Source organism: Bombina bombina, chromosome 1 (genome assembly GCF_027579735.1).
Source record: "Bombina bombina isolate aBomBom1 chromosome 1, aBomBom1.pri, whole genome shotgun sequence".
Lineage (NCBI taxonomy): Eukaryota > Metazoa > Chordata > Amphibia > Anura > Bombinatoridae > Bombina > Bombina bombina.
Genome location: NC_069499.1, coordinates 1,550,323,249 through 1,550,338,173, shown reverse-complemented (window position 1 = coordinate 1,550,338,173; position 14,925 = coordinate 1,550,323,249). Strand labels below are relative to the sequence as shown.

General features: G+C 36.8%; 1 protein-coding gene across 1 annotated transcript in view; it reads right to left on the bottom strand.

Annotated features, from left to right (window-relative positions):
* The window catches only part of TSEN54 (tRNA splicing endonuclease subunit 54), a 39,823-nt gene that overhangs the window by 17,088 nt on the left and 7,810 nt on the right, over window positions 1-14,925 (bottom strand). Inside the window, exons 4-7 of the mRNA XM_053709024.1 lie at window positions 10,275-10,358; window positions 5,276-5,374; window positions 5,137-5,189; window positions 1,223-1,309 (exon numbers count right to left, since the gene is read on the bottom strand). Of these exons, the coding sequence (XP_053564999.1) occupies window positions 1,223-1,309; window positions 5,137-5,189; window positions 5,276-5,374; window positions 10,275-10,358 (323 nt within the window). The remainder of the gene's footprint in view (window positions 1-1,222; window positions 1,310-5,136; window positions 5,190-5,275; window positions 5,375-10,274; window positions 10,359-14,925) is intronic.

Here is a 14,925-nt window from a genome sequence, read left to right as displayed (position 1 = left end):
TGCTTGTCTTTATATTTATCTTGCAATAGAACATCACCTCTGAAGCCTAAAAAAAAATTGATGGGGCCAAATAATTGATGGGGCCAAATTAATAATTTACTTTAAACATGGGAGGGCAAGATTAAAATATCTTGAGGGCCGCATATGGCGACCAATCTAGAGGTTACTTAGAATAGCTCAGAATGAAGAAATATACTAATAGTGAAACAAACTTGGAGCAAAGCCAAAAAAATTTAATCATAGTTACTGGCCAGCAAGATACAGCACATGATAAACATTAGCAAAATCTAGTAGCAGGCAGCGGAGGCTCAATAGCAGATAATGTGCAGGAACAAGGGGGTATAAGCCAGCAAGTTACTTATTCCAGGGACTAGCCAGCAAAACACAGGAGCAACAAAAGCCAGGAGATGACAGAACAACCAAATGTCTAACACATGCTTGGTGTCTGCAATGTTTTTTACTTTCCAGCAGAACACAGAAAAGCTTGGAGCAGTGTGCAGTCAAATACTATTAAGCAGAGCATTAGGAGAGCGCTCGTGCCTAACAAGATTGTTGTCTGGGAGGGGCAGGGGACACTGAAAAATTAGTGCACAAAACAAAAAAGGCTATTTTATCTTTTTCTAAAACAGAGTTTTGGAATTAAGTGATTTATTAAATTTAGGACATAATTGCCACATCCCTTTAATGTCAATGGACAACTTAAAGGGACACTGAACCCAATGTTTTTTCTTTCGTGATTCAGATAGAGCATGCCATTTTAAGCAACTTTCTAATTTACTCCTATTATCAAATTTTCTTCATTCTCTTGGTATCTTTATTTGAAAAGCATCAAAGTAAGTTTAGAAGCCGGACCATTTTTGGTGAAAAACCCGAGTTGTTCTTGCCGATTGGTGGATAAATTCACCCACTAATAAACAAGTGCTGACCAGGGTCTGAACCAAAAATTGTCTGGCTCCTTAGCTTAGATGCCATCTTTTTCAAATAAAGAAAGCAAGAGAACAAAGAAAAATGAATAGGAGTAAATTAGAAAGTTGCTTAACATTGCCTGCTCTATGTGAATCATGAAAGAAACAATTTTGGTTCAGTGTCCCTTTAAGCTGGTCATGGTTTCTGGATATACAAAAAGTTTTAACAATGTGATAATTTTACAATTCACGTGTCTATATACTTCTCTCTTCTGAAGCCCATAATTCTAGTAGAATAGCGATAGCCCATTCCTCACCTTGGGCTAGAGCTCCTCTTCCGTTTCCGATCTGGTCTGTCATTGCACTCCAGTTTAAGCCGCCTCTCATAAAGCGATGGAATGGAACTGTAAAGTACAGAAAGACAATTAAAAAAATATGCTCTAATGTATTAAAGTATTTTATTGCTGCATTGCCGCTTGAATATAACTGTGTTTAACATTTTAAAAGGGTTCAAAGCTTAAGTCACCTCCAAAGCAACAATGCACTGCTGGGAGCTAGCTGAACAAATCTGTCATGCCAATGACAAGAGGCATATGAGTGTAGCCACTGATCACCAGCTAGTTCCCAGTAGTGCACCGCTGCTGAGTCTAGCGAGGTATGGTTTTCAACAAAGGATATCAAGTAAATTTGATAACAAAATGTAAACTGAAAAGTTTCCTAAAATTGTTTCTCCTAGCTGAAAGTTTAATTTTTAATCAAGTCCCTTTTAAAGCCAAGTTATACATATACACGCCCAGGGCCACCATCAGGGTGTGACAGGGGTGACTCCTGTCAGGGGCCCAATGGGCCAGGGGGGCCCCATGAAGCAAGAACTTAAAAAAAAAAAAAAATTGGTAGCCATCAGCGGGTACTGCAGCAGAGTGCTAATTGAGCATGGGAAATGTTATTACAAGGAGTAAAGTATTAGCATTTGAGAGGAGTTCTGAGTGTGCACTAAACCACTATGCACAGTGTGAGACAGACTTTGCAGAGGAGGTAGGACTTATTTAGCAAATGTTTTTTATTTCTTTGTGCAATTTCGGATTGTAACTTCAGTGTGGTAGTAGTTGTATGGTGGGGCCAGGGGTCTATAAAAACACATATTTTTTAGCAGCAGTGTATTTATGATTATTTGACAATGCTGTAGAAATTCTATATTTAAAACCATGCAAAAATGTTTCCTCCTCAATAAACAAATGGTAGGTGCCCTTTTGGCAGATATATATATCCAGTTTACTGCCCCTTTATGCAAGGACTTTCCAGATGCAAGGAGGCATTTTATCTAAGTTTTTTTACATCTGCATAAAATGTTATACTCACAGACTAAGATTGCTCAGTGTTTGAAATGAGACAGGTTAACTTAAAACTGTTCAGTTTACACTACAGCTGACATCATTTTGAAATACATACAAACAAGCCTAAATCCTGCATTTAGCCAGATCTAATTGTATGAGTACCACAGCTTATTGTTCCACCAAGACCATATAGAGTACAGCATTTTCAAAATCCATAAGTACAGCTGACAGATGGGAACATTTGTACACTATATTTGAAGTGGTGCTCTTGGTTGGGGAAAAAACAAACAAACGTATGTCAACCTTTTAAAAGTACTTTTCTTCATCTGGCCATCTACCCAGATCATTAATGTACAATTTTGAATTCACAGAATTATTTTTGTTTGCACATTTACAAATCTGATTCTTTAAAAAGTGATCTCTTAATTTCTGCATTTTTTTTTATCATGCATGTCACACAACGTTGATTTAGGGGATGCAAGGTGCATAAATGTTTCCTCCTGTGAGTGCTTCTGTGGGTGTCTGTGTTTATGTCTTTGTGCTTTGGTTTGTGTCTCTATGAGTGTGTATGTATTTTTTTTCTGTGGGTCTCTCTGTGAGGGTGGGTGTGTATGTCTTTGTGCATTTTCTTTGGATGTCTGTGAGGGTGTGTGCATATGTCTTTGAGCTTTTTCTATGGGTGTCTCTGTGAGGGTGTGTGTATGTTTGTCTTTGTGTATTTTCTCTGGATGCCTCTGTGAGGGTGGGTGTGTATGTCTGTATTTTCTGTGGATATCTCTGTGAGGGTGTGTGTGTGTGTGTGTGTGTGTATGTATGTCTTTTTTCTGTGGATGTCTCTGTGAGGGTGTGTGTATGTCTGTGTGTTTTCTGTAGTGAGTGTGTGTGTGTGTATGTCTTTGTGTGTTTTCTGTGAGTGAGTGAGTGTGTGTGTATGTCTTTGTGTGTTTTCTGTGAGTGAGTGTGTGTGTATGTATGTCTTTGTGTGTTTGCTGAGGCTGTCTCTGTCAGTGTTTCCTTGGATGTATGTACAAGTTTGTGTCCATCGTCTGTTCCTTTTTAGGACATTTGGACCTTACTACTGATTATTCACATCTTTCTACAGACTTTGAGACTAATGAGACCTCTCCGGAAGTCACCAATCCATCATTTAACCTTTAAATTATTGTTTAGGCAGTTCAGGGCCCTTCCTTTCAGCCACTGCATGCTGTTGTCATCATTTAGTTGGCATCTTCCTTTACAAAAAGATAATCAGAACTCCATATTTTGTTTTCTAGATCTCCTCTTTTTTTTTTTTACCTCATTACTTGTCAGGTCAATGTAAACAAGTGCTCAGTGTCTGTTTGAGTGTCTGTGTCTGAGTGTGTTTCTTTGCGTGTCTGCTAGAGTGTCTATATGTGAATCCTTATGTGTGAGTGTGCGTTTCAGTGTGTGAGTGTGTGTGTGTTTCAGTGTATGAGTGTGTCTGTGTGATTATATGTTACTACCTTTACAAAATTTCCAAGTTTAAATACAAAATTTCTAGTGGCGGCCCAGGACACGCCTTTAAAATCAAAACATGTTTTCAGGAAAGGAAAAAAAATTAAGCATTTAAATAGAGGTCTTTAAAACTGCAGTATTCACTGTCTGTTTTAGTCAGTGCACCAGTGAGTTACAAAGCCCTCCAAATCATGATCACTTGTGCACTGAGAGAGTTCACCTCCCAGCAGGGTGTTGGTTCATTACCCTCAAAAACTGCTTTGAGGGGACACTACATTCAAAATTAAAAACTTTCATTATTCAGACATGGTGTAACTTTAAAACAAAAAAGACTATCCAATTCACTTACATTATCACTTTTTACACACACTTTCTGAGGCCCCAGCTCCTACAGAGCATGTGCAAGAATTCATAGTATTTACAAATATGCATTTTGTGATTGGCTGATGACTGTCACATGATACAGGGGTAAGGAAAATTGAACTAACTGAAATTTGTCAAAAAAAGAAATCTATTACTTTATTATTCAGATGTAAGTGCAAAAATACTGTATTTAAAAGGGACACTGAGCCCACATTTTTTCTTTCGTGATTCAGATAGAGCATGCAGTTTTAAGCAACTTTCTAATTTACTCCTATTATCATTTTTTCTTCATTCTCTTGCTATCTTTATTTGAAAAAGAAGGCATCTAAGCTTTTTTTTTTTTGGTTCAGACCTCTGGAAAGCACTTTTTTACTGGTGGATGAATTTATCCACCAATCAGCAAGAACAGCCCAGGTTGTTCACCAAAAATGGGCCGGCATCTAAACTTACATTCTTACATTTCAAATAAAAGATACCAAGAGAATGAAGAAAATTTGATAATAGGAGTAAATTAGAAAGTTGCTTAAAATTGCATGCTCTATCTGAATCACGAAAGAAAAAAATTTGGGTTCAGTGTCCCTTTAATGGTCCTTTAAACCCTTCTTGTCCTAGCTTTAGCCATATGGCACATATATCAAATGTGTTAACAGACTGCTTGGTTATGGTGGTAAATCAGCGTAAAGCCTACAAATATTATACTGTATCTAGTTCTAGAGACCATAGACAGAGGTAACGACAAGTAGAAATAATAAAATATATGATATAAACTTTAAAAAAAAACAAAGAAATGTAACCATATACAAGAGGGAATTACATGTTTGAGTTATGTATGCTAGAACCAAAACTCGCGCAGCACTGAATGACCAGACAGGAAGGCTAAGAATAAATGTTAGCAAATACTGCAGACGTAGTATGAGAATGTTCTCATCTATGATAATGCTTTAAATAGATATTGCATTGAATGGATAACAAAGTTTACGTTATAGAAAGCTATAAGATAGGGAATTGATTGGACTGAAATTTAGCATAAGCTAAGATTCATGGACAGAAAGTCTTACCTAGGGTTAAACCGAGTGACAATGTAACCCAACCGCTTCAAATGACTATAAACCTGCAGATAAGCAACACAGATTAATAAGAAATACATTATGTGACAGTGTGAATTACATATGTTAGAAGAATATAATCAGGACTCACTCGATACTGCAGTACCGATACAGAGCCCTGGGTAAGCAGTCTCTCGTATGCCTCCTGCACAGATAAGGGCAAGTCCCTGTACAACAGCTGAATGGTGCCCTGTGAAGAGAAAAGACACAGTAACATAGCACTTATATACATTGTGAATTATGTTTCTAGGTATATGGACAACTGAACCCATATTCATACTGATTGAACTAGGTGACCAACTACTGTGATAAACTAAAATAACCTGTAATTTGACTCCCTTGCCACCTAGAGGCGCTAGAGACCACTCAGCATGCAGAGTTCCTTCTCATCCACTATAGACTGAAAGTCTCTCTCTAGAAGATATTTTGTAAAAGCAGCAAACACTTTACAAATCAATTAAATTAGGGATTTGTATTAAAATGGAATGCACATCTAATAAAAATGCAGACATTTCAGTTGTGGCAAAGTGTACAGAACTTCAGAAATTACTGCAATGCATTTTAAAAGTACAAATCAATAAAACTTTTTTTTTTAAACCTTTTTCCAGGTACCATTCGTTGGTAGTTTATTTAGGCATAATCTTGACCCCACCATGTGGGACTAGTGAGATTGGAGCAACACTTTCAGAAATTGTACATATTTATAAACAAAATATATTGCATCAGAATGTTTAAGATATTAAAGGACCAGAAGATACAGTAGATTTGCATAATAAACAAATGCTTGATAAAAAGACAATGCAATAGCACTTATTCTGAACTCCAAATGAGTAGTAGATTTGTTTTGTGACAAATTTCAGTTATGTTTATTTCCACTCCCCTTGTACCATGTGACAGCCATCAGCAAATAAATGCATATACGCATAGTCTGTGAACTCTTGCACATGCGCAGTAGGACAAAGTGTACATTTAAAAAGACTGTGCACATTTTGTTAATGGAAGTGAATTGGAAAATTGTCTAGAATTGCATTGTTTAGAATTGCTGAATCATGAACGTTTAATTTTGGCTTGAGTGTCCCTTTAAGGAATGCATGTAAAAGATAAAAAAACTTGCAAAACACACCACTTACAGGTGACGAAGAGTTTGGATGGGGCAGGAAAATGCATCAGGATATAGCTCGTTAATGTGTCTTCAAGTATACAGTGTTTTTTGTAATATGTTTCAATAAAGCGTTTATCACTTTATAACTTTTTATTTACTGCCATCCTGGTTATTATATACGTCTCTACTGGTGACTGTTTTGTTTATTTAGGCATGCGTCCAGCCCGCTGCTGTAAACCTTTTTTATCCTTCAGTAACCTTCAGGCGGATGTTATATTCAATTATATGCTGTACCCCTTACCCCACAAACTACTACAAGAGCACCATCCCATTGCCCTGTGTTAGTTTATGGAACCTCATCAGCGTTGTGTCTCTCTAAAATAAACACTGATTATCAAGCAACGCCACAGGCTGTTTATCCAGAAAGACAGAATGCCAAGGAAGCTCCATAGACTAACTCAGGACAAAGGGGGCATGCTCTTGTGCCAGTCTACGGGGTGAGCACTTTACTGATGGATGTGTGCCTGAGTAAACAGCTGATTGAATTAAAATAAAGGGGGGGGGGGGGGAAAGCACAACAGAATTATAAGGCTTAATGCTGAAACTGAATGTCTCTAAAGCGATAAATTTCAAAACAAATAAGGTTTTAAAAAAACTCTACAGCTCTTTAATACTGAAGAGCATCATATGCATAGACTCCTTGTAGAGCCGAGTGCAATTCATGCTTCTGGTCTCCTTTGCTGCTTATAATCTGAGACTGCTCTGTGGTGAAATACGAGACTCACTGTAGCATCACCCTATATCAGAACAAGTGAGTATACTGTTCAGGTCTCCTGACTCTCAGGAGGGAGAAAAACACTGTGACAGGGAAAATAATGTTTAATTTAGCATAACTAAAAAATAAACATGAATCTAAGCATGTCATTAATTACGTAGGATTATTTACTTATTGTATTTAGGCTGAGTACAAGGATGGACTGGAAGAAGTGAAAAGTGAAAGTTAATGACATGCAAAAACAGTCTTCGTACACAGGAAGGGAGATGTGGAAACTCATAGTATTTAATTGTATGTGTGTATACATACATGCGGGCACACGCATACACACTTGCACGCACACAAACATATACATATATATATATATATATATATATATATATATATATATATATACACACACACACACACACACACATACATACATACATGCATACACTCGCACGCAAACGCATACACACACATATACATGCATACACACAGTGCTTTTTTTTTTTTTTTTAAATGGTGCCAGTACTCAATGATTATTGATAGATATATTGTAGGGCTGCAACAACTAAATCAGTAAGATTGATCACAAAAATAGTTGTCAACGAATCTCATTATCAATTAGGTGGTCTGCGATTAGTTGGTCAGTTGCACGGCACCAGCTGTTTTACTCTGATAAATTCCTGCACATAGTATTGTGCAAAAAATTGTATTTCTTAATTAATTTAAAAAAATAAAATAAATTCTATCCGATTAATTGGATAGAAAGAAAATGAATAAATGCAATTGTTTGCCCAATACCATGCGCAGGAGCTCATTGCAGTGAAGCAGCCGATGCCATACAACTGACCAACTAATTGCAAACCCCCTAATTGATAATGAGATTCGTTGACAACTATTTTTATGATCAAGCTTACCAATTAGTTTTTGCAGCCCTAATATATTATGCTCAGTAACTAAGAAAAGCAAAGGGACAAAGTTATTTACAATGATTGATATATTTTTGGAGCACCTTATTACATGACGATAACAAATATTAGCTGTTATGAGATTGCAAAAGTGGTACTTGGTACCGGTGAATGCCCCTACAAAAACGCATATATACACATATACAGTATATGCATACATACACCCATATATACATGTATACAGTCAGGGGCGGGACTACCATTGGTGTAACAGGTGCAGTGGCACCAGAGACCAAGTGCTGGAGGGGCCCATAGCAGCCAGTCTATACACAAGCATGTGCAGAATTTATACAATCCTAATGCAGGGGAGCCTTTATTAGTGCAGGTTGCAAGTCTGTCTATCCTCAAAATCATTATACAGAGCAGCATGTAGATTATTACTGTTGACTACGGAGTTACCTTTGGGGGGGCCCAAAAAATATTTTGCACCATGGCCCTCTTGAGTAGGTCCGCTACTGCATATAGTCATGGCCAAAAATATTGGCAACCCTGCATTTCTACCAGATAATGCACCACTTCGCTCAGAAATGCAATTACAAATGTTTAGGTATTCTCATGTTTATTTCTTTTGTTTGTATTGGTATGACACAAAAAGTGGAGAAAAAAAGCCAAATCGGATACATTCCATACAAAACTTCAAAAATGGACTGGACAAAATTATTGGCACCGTCAATTTAATATTTGGTAGCACACCCCTTGGAAAAAATAACTGAAATCAATCACTTCCTGTAACCATCAAGGAGTTTCTTACACCTCTCTACTGGTATTTTGGACCACTCTTCATTGGCCAACTGCTCCAGGTCTCTCAGATTGGAAGGGTTCCTTTTCCCAACTGCTGTTTTGAGATCTCTCCACAGGTGCTCTATGCTGGGATTGAGATCTGGACCAGTTCTGTACCAACGCTTTGTCTTAAACCATTTCTGGGTGCTTTTTGACATGGGCTTTGGGTCGTTGTCCTGCTGTAAGACCCATGACCTCTGACGGAGCCCCAACTTTCTGACACTGGGCCCTACATTGCACCACAGAATTCTTTAGTAGTCTTCAGATTTCATAATGCCATGCACACAGTCAAGACATCTAGTGCCTGATGCAGCAAAGCAACCCCAAAACATCAGTGAACCTCCACCATGTTTTACTGTAGGGACTGTATTCTTTTCTTTAAAGCCTCATTTCTTTTTCTGAAAACAGTAGAATGATGGGCTTAATCAAAAAAGCAGTAATTTTATTTAGTCTGTCCACAGCACATTCTCCCAAAAGGATTTTGGCTTCCTCAGGTAAGTTTTGGCAAACTCCAATCTGGCTTTTTTATTTTTCTGTGTCAGCAGTGGGGTCCTCCTGGGTCTCCTACTATAGCGTCACTTTTCATTCAGATGGCGAGGTTCTTTATCCACCATTCAAACAATCATTTGTTGCAATCTTTGATCAGTTTTTCTCTTTCGTCCAGGGAGATTAGCTACAGTGCCATGGGCTGTAAACCTCTTGTCAGTGTTGCACACAGTGGACACAGGAACATTTAGATCTCTGAAGATTGACTTTTAACCCTGAGATTGTCCATGCTTTTTGTTCGAAAATCCTCAGACAATTATTTGCTGCTCTTTCTCTTCGCCATGCTCAGTGTGGCACACAAACACACAACAGAGAGGTTGAGTCATTTTTTCACCATTTTAACTGGTTGTCGGTGTGATTTCTATATTGTTAGTACCTGTTAAGGTGAGTTTAATTACAAATTACAGGAGCATCACAAACTTGGAATGCAATTATTCTAGTCCATTTTTTGAGTTTTGCGTGGAAGGTGTCAGATTGAGGTTGAGCATGCCATTTTAAACAACTTTCTAATTTACTTCTATTATCGATTTTTCTTTGTCCTCTTGGTATCTTTTGTTGAAAAGCAGGGACGTTTGCTTAGGAGCCGGGCTATTCCTGGAGCACTATATGACAGCAGTTTTGCAAGAATGTTATCCATTTGCAAGAACACTAGATGGCAGCACTATATCCTGTCATGTAGTGATCCAGATGCCTAACTAAGTATCTCTTCAACACAGAATATCATGGGAAAAAAGAAAAAAATTTGATAACAGAAATAAATTGGAAACTTTTTTTTTACAATGGTATGCTCTGAGTCACAAAAGATTTTTTTTTTTTCCTTTTTATCCCTTTAAATACATATGCGCAAAGACACACACACACATATATTATAGCTTTATGTAAGTAAGTAGGGTGCATGGGTTAATCATGGGGACCATAAAGAGTTACTTACACATTCTACTAGGTAAACAGCTTCTTCAGGTAGCAGACATTGTCGCCCTTCCTCAGTGAAACCCATAGTCTGCCAGAATTTCCCCTGGAATGAAGAGTGTTTTGACTCAGATGATTAACAAACATTTCACAACCCAACTCAATCAGAGAACAGCTACAAAAGCAGACACAGTTAGCGCCCAACTATGTAGCACAACTTAGCAAGTGCCGATGCCCCAACAGACGTAGACTGTATAAAGAGACTGATGACACATTAATATAGAAGCATTATGTTGACTGACATAATTAATGTATTTTATTCCCCTCGTATGGCTGTGAGCATTTCATTAGGATTTTATACTGAGATATAGAAAGGTGAGACTAGCTACGGGCGATCCTTTATGTCATATAGGGTTTCTGTTGGGTAGCTGATCAGACAGGAGATAGGTTATTTGATAATGCTTGAACAGACTTGATAAAAAAGAAGAACACACTTCATTTGATATTTCAGCCAAGGAACCACCCTGAAATATAAATAGGGAAGCAAAGGTATATTGTATCTCTATAAATTAACTTCCCCCAGCTACAAAAATGCATAACTAGCTTTCTATGTTTCCGTCAACCTCTAACTACTGGGGCTCCAGCATAAAGGGATAGTAAAGTAAAAATGAAACTTTTGGCTGCATATATTGTGTATTGTGTGCTGCTCCAGCTCTCAAAACATATCTTCCTAAAATTGTCTTTTACAGATGCCATCCATTACAGAGAATGACAGAGATTAAAAAACAGCTACGGGACTGGCCCAATATCATTGGGATTGCTGTCAGCATCATTGTTCCAGAGCTATATCTGAGGTTGTGACCTCCAACCAATCCCCCTACCCCCCTGCACAATGCCCGCGAGTTTCCCTAAGTTAGCAGTGCTAGTGTGCGCTGTTCATTCATAATCAATATCAGTACAAGCACTTGTTTTTAATATAATTTGTGCTAAGCATGGCAACTACTGTGTATATATTACATAAACTCTGTACTAGAGCCACACTTAACCCATTGGCTACAACAGGATTTGGAGGTGGGACATTGGTCTTCTCAGGAGCAACCGTGAAGTTTTGGGAAATACTCAAACTGTAAGGAGGTCCATGCTGTTTTTGTGACAAGCTTAGCAGCACAGCTATCAAGCGAGTATCAGCAGAATTTTCTACATCTGCCTCCCTTCAAATAAAAGGAGATAAGAATGCTTATATCTTAGCTTAAAATACCTTTTAAAATCCTTTTCCTGATAATTGTATGTAGAAATAGAACACACAGGTCTGAGAAATGAAGCACAGAGAACAGTGTGGAAAGAAAATGTATATAATTTTTTACCCAGTACTCGTCTGGCTTGTAGGGATACCGGATCCTAGAGGAATTGCTACTATAGATATGTGCTCATCAGCTCTTTAGAGAGTGTGTGCAGTTGAAAACCCTGGAGCAAAACTGGGATAAGCTGACCATTTCAATGGGAAGCGGTGTGGACAGCTATCCATCTGTGTGACTGCCCATGACCATGCTACAAGATATCAGCTGCTCTCTATCTCAAGGTGTGATATATATCTATCCCATAACCCTAACCAACTATATCCCCTATACAGCTATATGAAGGTTGTTAGTTTTGATAACTAAGGCCATAGAGAGTTTTGTAATATGCCAGAATGCTGGACTTTTGAGTATGGGACTAGCTACTTGTGTGTGAGTTGGACATCCTTATTTACTCCTAGAGCACTTGACAACAACATCCTCTGTACACCTACAGGTATAATGGACACATCTAGATAGATTCTAGCTATGTGACACCAATATGCAGGCAGTGCTTATATACTCGTGCTAATCTTTACTAATCTTGTTTATTTTTACAGATATGTTGTGATGTGCCACAATTTTTCATTTCCCCTGTATTTATTTCTCACATGAATGTTTATGTTGGTTTAACCATGGTTTAGTCTTTTATGTGATATCTTTAGTCAGGCATTACTGAGACGCTGGGTAATAGATCCGGATGCTATGATTATGATACTTGTCACCCGTTCCCTTTCACATAAAGGAGGCACTTTGTTCCTTTTGTACCTTATTTCTCCAATATATTTGACAGCTAGTCCACACTTTTGTAGGTATAGCTTTTGCCACATAACTTATGTACGTTTGTGGGAGAGGTTATAAATCTTCATCTTTTTGGATCATAGTATTGAGATTTATCTTTATGATGTTTAGAGCATTAGTCCCTGTTACTCCGTAACTAGCTGCCGCAACCCATATAATCTAGATTCCACAGAGTTTGATAAAAGTGCTGATATCAATGAAAATGCTAATTTTCCATATTTTTAATAACTTATTTCAGTGTTTATTTTAATTTTCAAAGATATCTTGGGTCCATGAGTGGCCCTCTGTTTTCTTTTTTTTTCCTTCTCCCCGATCTTCCCCTTTGTTTCTTAGCTATATTAACAGGAGAAGTGGACCGAGCGCTACACCCAGGGCCTTAAGCTTACTAACTATATAGCCTCCTAGTAGGCTAACAATACAAAAGTTAAAATGGGGAGAGAGTAAGCGCTAAAAAGCTTAAAAGGCTAGTAAAAGGTACATTTTAATACATATAAAAATTTACAAATGGCAATCAGACGCATGGATCCATGTCTGACTTAACAAAAAAAAATATATATATATAATAAACAAATTAAAAATATCTAAAAATATCCAATGGAGTATAGCATGTGACGCTGACTTAGTGAGCCAGTGATGAGGAGTTAGAAGGACATGTACATTCAATAATATAAACAACCTAAGTGAGTGATTGAGTGCACACAATAGCTTTCAACAAAGAAAAATAGCATTCACAAAAAAGAAAAATAGCATTCACAAAAAATAGTGTTCACAAAAATTGGCGTCCATAAAAAATTTTCAAATGTTCAACCGGTTATATGCAAGTGAATCCAGTAGTGTTTCCTCCAAAGTGACGTGTAGAAATATAACGTGAAGTCAATAATAGTAGAATGTAAACGTTGAGTGGGTCAAATTATTGTGGTTCAGCTGCTAAATTAAAAAATTGTAAATCCGTGAGGTGTATAAAAATAAAAATAACTTGTGAAAAAATCCACGTGGAAAACTTGAATTCAAATGATAAACAAAGGTCAAAAATCAAAAGACAAAAATCAAAAGGCAAAAATATCAAAAGACAAAAATAGAAAATCAGTGATAATATTAAAAAGCACTAAAGATCTAGTGAAAACAAATCCTTAATTCAGATGTTAAAAATCCTTGGTAAGATCCATAACAAACAAATACATCGATAAAATACCTAAAAGGGAACAAAAGAGAAACAAATAGTGCAACACTGTATATGATATATAATATAGGTAATTAAAACCAAGCTCACCAGTATGCCAACGCGTTTCGGCCTAGACTAGGCCTTTCTCAAGACTATCGAGAAACCTAGAAAGGCCTAGTCTAGGCCGAAACGCGTTGGCATACTGGTGAGCTTGGTTTTAATTACCTATATTATATATCATATACAGTGTTGCACTATTTGTTTCTCTTTTGTTCCCTTTTAGGTATTTTATCGATGTATTTGTTTGTTATGGATCTTACCAAGGATTTTTAACATCTGAATTAAGGATTTGTTTTCACTAGATCTTTAGTGCTTTTTAATATTATCACTGATTTTCTATTTTTGTCTTTTGATATTTTTGCCTTTTGATTTTTGTCTTTTGATTTTTGACCTTTGTTTATCATTTGAATTCAAGTTTTCCATGTGGATTTTTTCACAAGTTATTTTTATTTTTATTTTTATACACCTCACGGATTTACAATTTTTTAATTTAGCAGCTGAACCACAATAATTTGACCCACTCAACGTTTACATTCTACTATTATTGACTTCACGTTATATTTCTACACGTCACTTTGGAGGAAACACTACTGGATTCACTTACATATAACCGGTTGAACATTTGAACATTTTTTATGGACGCCAATTTTTGTGAACACTATTTTTTGTGAATGCTATTTTTCTTTTTTGTGAATGCTATTTTTCTTTGTTGAAAGCTATTGTGTGCACTCAATCACTCACTTAGGTTGTTTATATTATTGAATGTACATGTCCTTCTAACTCCTCATCACTGGCTCACTAAGTCAGCGTCACATGCTATACTCCATTGGATATTTTTAGATATTTTTAATTTGTTTATTATATATATATATTTTTTTGTTAAGTCAGACATGGATCCATGCGTCTGATTGCCATTTGTAAATTTTTATATGTATTAAAATGTACCTTTTACTAGCCTTTTAAGCTTTTTAGCGCTTACTCTCTCCCCATTTTAACTTTCTTAGCTATATTTTTGGTGGTCCATGAGTTGCCACTATTTAGTGGGGAATTCCTGCTACAACAAATACAATATCTTAAGGGGATATAAATATTTTGCTTATACGTAAAATCGGTGGTATGACGCCAGCCGTAAAATGCAGGCAATATTTGTTGTCTATTACCGGTTCACTATATGTATCTCGTCACCTGTTTGTGAACATTCTGATGTATATAGCCTGTATTGTTTTCTTTTTCAACCTTAATAAAAATTGAAATTTTGTTAAAAAAAAAAAAAAAGTTAGGCTCATAAGAGTTTGGGAATGTACATGTGTATTTAG